Source organism: Stegodyphus dumicola, chromosome 3 (genome assembly GCF_044657685.1).
Source record: "Stegodyphus dumicola isolate Sdum_Otavi_A_Nest chromosome 3, ASM4465768v1".
NCBI lineage: Eukaryota > Metazoa > Arthropoda > Arachnida > Araneae > Eresidae > Stegodyphus > Stegodyphus dumicola.
The window spans coordinates 242,811,469-242,822,564 of record NC_140770.1 but is presented as its reverse complement, the minus strand read 5'-3'; the positions used below and the strand labels follow the sequence as shown (position 1 = coordinate 242,822,564).

Sequence of the window (11,096 nt, the reverse complement as noted above, 5' to 3'; positions counted from 1 at the left end):
GAAGAAATACCTTATAAGTTGTTTAAGAAAACTGTTGTTTACTGTAGCGAATTCGCGGCGAGATTGGATTACTTTTCTCTACCTTTTTCTGTTTTGAATTAAGTTCTGCTGAATGTTTCAGTAGTTTAAAATATAACTACTGTGAGAAATCGGGATATTTTACGAATATATCTAAGGAAATATAAGCATTTTGTTTTTATTTGTTGTGATAAGAATAAATTTTATTCACTTTTCATCGGACTTGTATTTCGAATTTATTACAAACCCCCACGCAAGCAACAATAAACCAGATTAGATTAATAAATACAAATTTACACAGTATATCATGATTAGAAGTTGAGTTTTAGCAGTAAAAAGCAAGCAAATCAATAATCTCTAATAATTTATTCCAGATTTATGCTATATCTCTACCAATAAAAAAAAAACTCTTCTGCAAACTACTACTGAAAAAAGGAAATATTTGTGAATTTGCTTTAAAAATAAATTTTGGCTTTCGTTGATTCTAAATGCATTTAAATATAATTTAAATTATCACTAAATTTTTATACTCAAGATACGACATTTGAATTTTAATGAACTTTGGTCGCTGAAGCCGCCAGTTATATCTGAATTTTTAAGGTCTTGCTTCTCTTTACTCGTCTTCTTCCTCTCCTTTTCTTTGCTCAGCAGGTATTGATAATGAATCTTCGGAATTAATGAAGTTTATTAAATCATTACGAGTGTTCTTATTACCCTCTTCATTAGATTCACTCTTCACAATATTGGAAGAAGCTTCTTCTTGATTAATTACACTTTCGTTTGACTTGCTTTGATGCTGTTTTTTGTTCTTTACATCGATCTGAGATGTTGTAGATGAAGCATTTAGCAATTCAAATATACGACTGAAATCTTCCTTTATTTTTTCCACTAGTAACTCGAGCAAAAGATCTTCCTTCTGTGTCGCACCATTATTTTCTTGGCGAAAGGAGGCAGTAGAATTTTCATTTTTGAATGTAGCCAAAAACGCTGAATTATGGTCATTACGAATGGCATGTATTTTAGCAATATGGGCAGTTGACGATTCCCTGGCTTTTATTTTTTGCCCATTTCCGTTCCTTGTACTATTTAATTCATATTTTAAATTATTTTGGAATTTCGCGTTTAGATTATTTTTTCTCTCTTTCAGTTTGCTTATTAATTTTTGAATTATTCTTGACTTACGGAGCGAATCTAAATTAATATTTTCATTCAAAGATATGTAACTGTTATTTTTTGTGGTATTCAGCGATTCCGACGTTTCAAATTCTTTTAAAAGTTTCTCTAAAACCGATATTAAGCTACTGTTCATTGCTTTTAACATTAGTTCTTCCTCATTTAAGTAACTCGCAGTGGTTAATTCAGTAACTACGTTGTTTAATAAAACAGTTCCTATAGGATAGAACAAATAATTGATTAGCCGAGACATCCAAAGTTGATTTAAGTCGTCTGATTCTGCATCAGATGATTTAACTTCCAAGTAAAACGTCGACTCGTTTGGGTTAGACATGGAAATGTTGTTTAGGTTTTCAAGTGATTGCTTCTCGCTCTTTTCTGCGTTTTTTGCTAAAGAGTCTTTAAACAAAATTTTCCGATTTTCCGTTATTTCTGTCTTCTGAAAATTGTTTTCACGTAAAACTGAAGCTGAAATTGAACTATTTCCATCCTTTGCAATATTTGTAATTTGTTCTTTATACTGTTTCAAAGAAACATTTTCCGGTAGGATGCTCGTGTGTGATTTTAACCGTAGTTCGCTTACAGATTCAGATCTAATGGCCATTTCTAAATCTGAAACAGACTCAAAGGTAGAGGGCCTAGTTTGCGCATTAATTTCTGAAATATCGTGGTCAGGTTTATTTTTTATATTCTCTTTTCGTTTAGTACTGGTAGTTTCATTTTCCTTATTAGCTTGCAAACTTTTCATTTCTTGAAAATTAGATATATTTTCTTCTTTCTCATCAGTCTCCATTGGTGAAGCTTTTGCACTAAAATTGACCAATGCATCACCTTTCATTACAGAAGTGTAAGTATACTTTGTCGTTGAAATGTTGAGTTTACTCCTGGATTGAATTTTTTGCGACACTTCAGGTTTCATACTCGAAGACGAAAGAGGAGGTGAAACTAAAGATGTTGTATTATAATTTTCTGACTGTTTTGTAATTGTACTGTTACTGTTATTGTCATCAGAATTTTTAAAGAACGTAATCCTCCCATCAATTATTGTATGCAGTATACGGACATCTCTCAAATATTCAACAATTAGTAAAACGTCAAACTGACCTAAAATTAGAAAAAAGAAAAACCTTAAATGCAATAATATGCAATTAACATCCTTTAGTAATTTTTATACCAAAGAGGCTTACGTATAGAAAAACGTATAAATATATCTTCTGATATGATTGCTTTATTTATTTAATAATTCTTTTGCATTTAATTTCATAGGAAAAGGATCAGATAATACTTTACAAGAACGCAAAGATTCTAGGATGTACTCAAATGAATTCTAAATTTGATTGTTCGAGACTTCTTAATTCTTTCAAAACGATTTAATAATCATGTTGACAAGTACCAGCATAGCAAACATTTTATCTCAAAATTTAATAGGAATTATCGTACCTATAATGGTTTTGAGTGCATTCATCATTTTAAACCTCTTCGCGTTACCTAATAAATAAGATATTAACTTTTAGTAATTATTGAACTTGTAAAGGAAAAACTTCTGATCTTAATAAAATCCTTAAAGTAAGTTGAAAGAATCGAAAGTCGCAATGTTAAAACCGCAGAGTGTTTGGGGGTCAAGCTCTCAAAGAATTATGTTTGTATAAACTTGTAAATGTTTTACGATACCAAGGGTTGTTTAAGAGATGAACAAAAATTATTAGGAAAAGAACAGTGAAACGCTTCGTCGAAATAATTTTGATTTCATTGGCATGGCAAATTCAGATACATTATGAATGAACCAGTTAACCGAACATAAATTACATGAATCTTGCGCCTAAGCAGAAGCTCTCTAGACATTATTAATCTCTTGAGGTGTCTCAATTATAAGCACCTATCCACCAATAAATATTTTTGAGTTCTATTCTCAGCCAAGGTAAGTCTTTGCAGAGGTACCTTGGAAGAGTAAGGAATACTTTCATCTCGAGCTGAACATGTTCTATCCTAAACAAAAGGGAAGAATGTGATGGATGCATCCAAATTCATCCTGGCAAAAAATTATTTTGTGAAATTAGGCAAATCTTGTGTGATCTCATTAAGAGATGCGTCATATAAGCGAAAAATGAACGAAAATCTGACAGCAAGCGACTTTGATTTTGGATCGGAGAACTAGCTGTTCGTAGGAATTTTATTGGACTGACTACATCTTAAAAAAGAAAATCTGTAAATGGAGGAGATGTTTTAAAAAATAAATCTTTTCCAATCAAACTGAAATGGTGCTTATCTTAAATTAAGAGCAATATTGTGGAATTCTTCGTGGAAACAATGAAAAATATTGCCATTTTTCAGAAGACTTCAGAAGAAAGAGATTTTAAGATTTTAGGAAAACATCACCTTTTAAACACATAAAAATTCATGAAGCGCCGAGAAAGACATATTTGCTCGTTTTTTCTCATTTGACATGAATTTAAGTGCGGACATGCAATTGGAATATATCTAATTGCAATCAAACTGTGCAACATAAAGAATACTTATTTAAATGGATTTTTCATATGGTTCATAACATTTTCTCGCTGAGAACTACCAAAACAATCGGAATGCGGTCCAAGAACTCTTCTGATATTACTAAAATGTTGAGGCATAAGAATTGCTTTTAACATGCAGCCAAAGAAAAACAGTGTGAGGTTGGGAGATCTTGGTGATCATCAGAAAAATACTAAATCATTTTCTCTGTGTCGAACTACCTAATAAAGCGGAATCTCATGATTCAGGTTATGAAGCACCTGTGTTAATGTGGTGCCGAACTGAAGATATAGTGATTAGGGACGCTGACTGCTGTACCGATGGGTTAAGTGTTTGAATTCCAGAGAAGGTATGAGTGTTTGTAAGCGCACAGTGTTTGGAAGCGTATAGTGTCTGTGCAGCCAGATGAAATTCAAAATACAAGGTGAGCTGAAAGTCCTCACGAAAGATTGATATTTAATGAAGCAGAGTGGGAGACCCTAGGACATTCCCAGGATGCTTTTCCTCAAAATGAGGACGAAAACTTAATAGTTAGCAATTGCCTGCGACACCTAAATAAATCCACGAGAGTTGCCGTCCTTATTTCAGCCTGTACTAGTGTTAATAAAGTTACAAGATATTTCTCCCGCTTTTTTAGCATGCCTTGGTGGTGTAATGATCAGCACACTCGGTGCGTATTCGAGAGGTCCGTGATTCGAGTCCCGGCGAGGGCATTGCTCATTTTCACTTCTCCTGTTTTAAAAAACAATACCCAAGCTCTCTATAAAGTACTTGCTGAAATATGAAATTTTTAAAATCATCTTCCTATAAATAGCAAGATGAATAAATATTACAGTTGTGAGGAAATAATCACAATTGTAACATATCAGGATAAGATATACCCGCGCAGAACCCTGGGGCTGTTTATTGTACAGGGTGAGACCTGTATTCTGACAGTCTCAGCTCTGAGGGTATAAAATACACAAACCGGTTTCTTATTTCCATGTTTTGTCCCATTGCTCCCGAAATAATCCCATTAGACGTTGGTTTATACAGCTCCGTACCCTGTGAAGTGTTGAGAGTTCAAAAGGACCTTTAGTACTTCTCCCAAAAGGAGTAAGGTGGCCACATTTCGCTTCGTGAACAAAGCTTATTTTCTTCGGGCGCCTGGGAAGATTCCCTATCCCAATGTAACATGTAGGTAACTTTTCGAAAGTTAAATAGCATAATAGAAGTTCTAAATAGCAGAGTTGAAGTCGGAAGAAAAATTGGTAGATCTGTAGTAGCAGGTGAATTGCAGAGAGTTCGTAGTAAGTAAAAGTCGTCTTCATAAATCCGTAAAAAGTGATGAAGCGAGATATACAGTGTAGTTACTCTGTGAAGAAAGATGCCAGACGTCAGCGATGAGATGTCGTAGCTGGGTGAATAGTCAGGAGCAAGGGCTGGATGATAATCTTCGCTAGAGCCAGGAGAGAATCTGAAAGAGTAAGATTCAAGTCTGTGTGCTAAGGGGGAGGGCTATAGACTCTTTCCAGACCATACAAATTTGGTACGAGCGGCCGAATAGTAATGAGGGGGAGGGGTTAAATTGGTAACTTGGGTACTGCTGAACTTGGGGTATATTCTACATGTCCGTTATATGACATTAATACATTTAATTCTATTTCAACAATTATTCCTTACAACAACAAGAACCACTAAACGCATACAATTTCTTAAAATAATGAACTAATGGTAATTTGTTCATTAAGTTCTTCCATAATTAGAAATAGAATATATAGTTTCTCCATCTGTGTTTCTGCAGTGCGTAGCTGACTAAGGATTTTGCTAATAATTGCAGTGTTTAGATATTTGCCCAAGGCCAAAGATGGACTCTAATTCCTTAATAACCTTAAACAACTCCAAGAATGCGGCAGAATTAAGATTTTCATCTTGTCTGGACTTATTTGATTCACCATTGGAATTTTTTGCCTGTTTTGCTTCTGGTGTTCTGCTATTGGCTGAGGGATAGTTTGGTTCTGCAGCTGAATTGGCTGTTGATTTTTCAGATTGAAACTTTTGGGGTTTTCGACCTTTACTGCTCAATACTTCCGAATATGATTTTTTGGCACTTATGGAATTGCTAACTTTAGGTTTTGGGAATTTTACACATCCCCTATATGAAGCCGTATGAGAATTATGACAATTGGCACAAACAGGGTTTTCCACGTGTTCTTTGTGGGGGCATAATGCTGATTTATGTTCCCCGGCGCATTTCACGCAACGGGGAGCTAAGAAGCAGTTATCAGAAGAATGGTGCCATCGCTGGCAGTTATGACACTGTGGAATCAAATTCTTATTTATATACTTTTCAATTTTGACTATGAATAATGACATATGAGTAACATGATAGATATTATCAACATTGGGAGTGGGTATAATCTGCACCTGAAAAAGTGGCATTGGTTGCTTGGTCCTATTCCTATTCCTAGTCATCTGCGTAACTTTATGAATTTTGTAGCCTTGCTCAGTGAGAATTTCCACAATTTCATTTATTTCCATGTCAATAGGTAAACCTCGTTACTTACCTTAACTGGCCTTACATTCCGCTCATTAATAACATAATGTTCAATCTTGTTATCTTTTATGTACTGCGTTAATATTCTATGGTCATCTGGCGTGGTCGGCAGAATTTTCAAAAACTCACCATTAATTCGCCCGTAAAATTTTGCCTTAGATGTATCAGCTAACTGTTTAAGATATGGGTTGAATTTACCGCTTTCCGGGGGTTTCACCATAACAGGTGGAACTGATTTTGGCTGGGGGGAATTGTTAGTTTGAGCTACAGAGCCATTTTCATTTTGAATATCAAGGTTATTTTCAACAGAGTCCCAACGGGCTAAATTTATTTTTCGTCGTAATATACTTGGGTTTACGTGAACTACTACTCTTCCTAGCTAGCTTAGCAGTATGGGAGAGTTTAACAAATCCATCACTATCTCTAGTATTACAGCCATCAGAATTATCTGAGGATTGATGTAGTTTACTTTAGTCTTAACAACATTAATATCATTTTCTTCAACATTAATTTCAATTTCAGGTATATTATCATCAAAAATAGCAGAATTAACAGGGACAGTATTACTATCATTAGAGTTAGCAGCAACAGCATCATTAACATGTTCAACAGGGTTTAAGGGGGAATTATTAGCATACAAAGTTAAATAATAATCTCTCTTACCCTTCAGGTGCCCCATTTCATCTTTCATAGCCCACAAATGCTTTGTCAACACAGGAGTATGGTTGTCAGGAGCGGTAACAGAACGGATCGCATCAAACTGTTTCTTGAGGCTTGTGGTTTGCTCGATTTTCCCTTCTAATATTTGAATTTGTCCATGAAGATCCACTACAATCTTTCTATAATCCGTGTTTCCAGTCTCCGGAGTAGCCGTTAAATTCCATTTTCAAGTAGCCGTCATCGTATTCAGTATCACTCCAGTCAATAATCGTCTCTTCCGGCGGTGCAGCGTCGCCACATTTCGGGACAAAGCATGATTTACCCCTCGAGGGTAAAATTTCCTTTGGGCATGTCACATTCCTCACCTTATGAAAGGGTGACCCATAGTTTCTTTCATTATGAAAGAGTGAAGAGACGCCAGTGAATATGTTATGTTACACTAATGCAGAGTTGTCGAAGGAAAAAAAAAAGGGGGTGAGGGCCGATATATCTTTTTCTGGGAAATGGCGCTAAAGACGTTCAGTTTCGGTGAATCCTATTTCATTTAAAGAACAGCATGATAATTTTCCATTCATCATATGCGGACATTTTGACTATTCAACATCCCGCACAGATGAAGCATTCCTTTGTAATTGAATATTAGATGGACAGAGAAATCGTCGGTGTGCAGTGCTTCTTAAACACGAATTCTTGAATACAAAATTCATTGTATTGCTTTACATTGTTTAATGTTGTTTAATTACTCATCTTTAAATTTAGCGTCTGCAAACAGTTGTTTCTATGGCAAACGGCGTCATAAGTGAACAGGGCATACCTTTTTATTAATAACGTTATATTAAAAGAGTTACAAATTAATCAGAGAGAAGGTCTTAGGAAATGACATATTTAAAACTTAATTTTTTGAAATATTATTAAATGAATAATATTTTAACATATGGAAAACAGATCTTATGTAGAAAGCCCTCATTCATTTCCCCCATGAAATAAAACCTGAAGAAAGTAAGCTCACAAACACTCACTACGGCTATGATGAAATTTCCCGAATTAATTTTCTCCCTTCGGTTAATCATTTCTTTTCTAAAGCAGTTTAAATTTCATAATAAATAAAATTTTGTAAATATTATTACTTATATTATCACTTAATTGCTTCAATTTGTTTAATAGAATTTTGAAGACTCAATACGGGGAATTAAATAATTCTCAGCATAGAGGATTTTGGGGGGTTTTGCATACACTTTCAGCTTCAGACATTTAAAAAATGTCATACTGACACTGTTTATCGTCCAACTGTTTACTACAAATAATGTTAATTTTCACCTCGAGCATTTACGTACAAGCATCATTATTATCTTTTGGTTTACATTTTTAGTATCATATGCGTGTTTAGGTCTTTGAAGTAATGATTTTAGAGGTTATTGAGAGATATAAAATACAGTTCTCATCATTGTCATAAATTTTTTTGAATCGAGAAACAATCTTGCATTGACGATGACTACTGTAACTGATCACTCATAATAATCTCCATACAAAGGAAATGAGATCTAGGAATGTAAATATATCATTTAATGTGCATTGTTTTATAAAAGAATCATTGAGATGAATCATATTGTGCTGAGATTAGGAAAAAAGTAATTTTTTTAGATATATTTAAAAAAACCGGTTTTTTATGAAAAGTAGTTTTTTTTGGGGGGGGAGGGGAATACTACATCTTTTAGTTTCTATAGTTCTTTGAAATTTTTGGCCTAGTGACGTTTTTTGGTGCTCGTCAATAAATATATTTGATAGCTTGGCTCTTTTCTGGAAACCGTCTTTTTCGGGAATATTACAATTATCATTACTATTGTTTGTTTATGTATTAAGAAACACGGATTGCTTTTAGAGAGGTCATCAGTGGGAGTTGGAGGTCAGAAAAGGATTCACTGTATTAAATTATGTGTATGCTCATGGTATATTTGTTGGGCGGTGTGGCTGTTCCATACTTTATTGGATCGTGCGGCCCAAAATCTTCGATAGGTTGGACACTCGAGTCTGAGTATACAGAAAATACTTAAAAGTCGATGATAAAACTGGCTGATGAATTTCAAACTGACAAATTTCTATTTCAAATCGAAATCCTCCTTTTCTGACTACTACCACCCATTTACTGAACGCTTGACAGGTATACATCATTATACAGTCTTTTGAAGAACTTTACAAGGAATTATTGGGCCGTGCACTAGCAGTGCTCGAAAGAAAAGAGGTCTGTCATAATTACGCTTAGTGGGACTTTCTGATTTGCTTTCTGTCCGTATTTATGATTCAAATATCTAACACATTGTTTGTGTTTCAGATATTCCCAAATACGTTTATGCGAAATCTTGATACAATGTTTGAGATGATTTTGTCAGTGTATATTTCAAGTTTTTATAAAGAACTCTGGCTTTTGATGCCGTATTATATTTGTAACAATTTCTGAACTCTTGCTCGAAAGATCTGAGTAGCGTTTTTCTGATCGTTTTCGTCGAATGTTTTTTCAGAAAATTAATTTATGAAAAATAAACGTTTCTTCGCTCTCAAATAGAAGCACTGTTTGTGCCCTTGAAATGTATACAACTCATGTTTATACTTGTCTTTACTAAGATGGCCTGATCACTAGCTAAAATAAGCATGCTATGAGAGCTTTTCCTGTAAAGTTTGAAATACGAGTTCTTTTTCAGGAAGAATTTCTACCTACTTCTAGAGAAATTATGTTCAAAATCATATATTTAAAACAAGCTGTGCAAGATAGTAGTGCAAAACGAGAAAGAAATAAAAAAAAACTAGATCTAATTTGCAGCAAGCTCAAGTGCAATTATGCGTGGAACAGATACGTTGCATAGTCAAATGTCTTCTTGAATGAGCCCAATTTTCAGATTCAATTTAGATATTACCGTCTCAGAAATGCGCAACTTAATAGATTGCATTGAATTCTCTCATTATATCCCCATCTAGAAGAGTCAACCGAGATTTTAATCTTTAAAACAGATAATTGCGAACAAATTCTTACAAATCAGAATTTTATGATTAAATGAATTTACGTTTGTGTTGTTTCAAATTTCCCTCTAATACGCCCTTACAAACAATCCGAAAGCATTCCGGTAAATAGATATTTCGTGAAGTTCAGAAGCAACCAAGACGTTCCCAGCAAATTAATTAAAGAACGCTCACCTAAGTCATCAGAGTTTGCAAGTTGCGATTCAGGGAAGCCATCTCCACCACTGGAAAGAAAACTTGACATTGCAATAAAATAAGTCTTAGAAGGCTTCACGGGCTCATATGTACTGATACAATTTTTGCAACGAATCTGCAGATTTCTAACACGGTACCCTGGTGGCTTTTGAAGATCGTATTCAATCCTTATTCCTGGAAAAGAAATAGGGGAAAAATTAAATACTTTTTTCAGGGAGACACAAAAGACATGCGCAGATAGGCAAAAGTTATGCAAATGCAGAATCTGTAAATCACAAATTTTTAAGTTATATGTAATATTCCTCAAAATGCATCCATCGAGGTAAAATTTTTTCAAAACTGTTTCGTAAAACTGGAATTTTGTGGCACAGAGCACAAAACATACAAGTCATTATATGATTTATATCACTCATGTATTAATGAATAAACAAAATTACAACTGAAGATATATTACAATCTACCGTAAGTTTTCTAAAAGTCTTATCTTTCTTTAATGGCAGAACTTGTTAAGGGCTGCTTACGAGTCTTTTCATTTTACAGGTCCTTCAGTTTCGAAAGTACAAGGTAAGCAAAAAAGTTCTTGCCGTTTTGGGCAGTCCCAGAAAAAAAAAAGTCATGAAACAAATAATAATCACCGCTAATCCTCAAAATAATCAGCATCTAGTGCCTTTTGCCAACGAGTGGCTGGCTGTGCGATGTCATCTCGGTAAAATTCAGGAGTCTTGGACGCTAAGAAGTACGTGAGGGCCTTTTAGAGGTCTGGCTGGTTTTCGAAAGATTTCCCACGAAGATGGTTATCCAGGGAATGGAAAAGGTGGTAGTCTGTTGGCGCGAGGTCTGGGGAGTATGGTGGATAGGGTAGTGTCTCCCAGCCCAGTCACAGGATGGTTTCTCTGGCCTCCCGAGCCACATGCGGCCTCGCATTGTCATGGAGGAGGAGTACACACTCACGATTGACCAATGCTGGCTCTTTAGTGTGAAGCAAGCTCACCACATG

The 11,096-nt window shown here is 34.8% G+C and overlaps 1 protein-coding gene across 1 annotated transcript in view; it reads right to left on the bottom strand.

The window, feature by feature from the left end:
* Window positions 1-425: 425 nt before the first annotated feature.
* LOC118185606 (uncharacterized) overlaps window positions 426-11,096 on the bottom strand; it is a 29,447-nt gene continuing 18,776 nt past the window's right edge. Inside the window, exons 7-8 of the mRNA XM_035355489.2 lie at window positions 10,079-10,273; window positions 426-2,295 (exon numbers count right to left, since the gene is read on the bottom strand). Of these exons, the coding sequence (XP_035211380.2) occupies window positions 632-2,295; window positions 10,079-10,273 (1,859 nt within the window). The 3' untranslated portion in view covers window positions 426-631. The remainder of the gene's footprint in view (window positions 2,296-10,078; window positions 10,274-11,096) is intronic.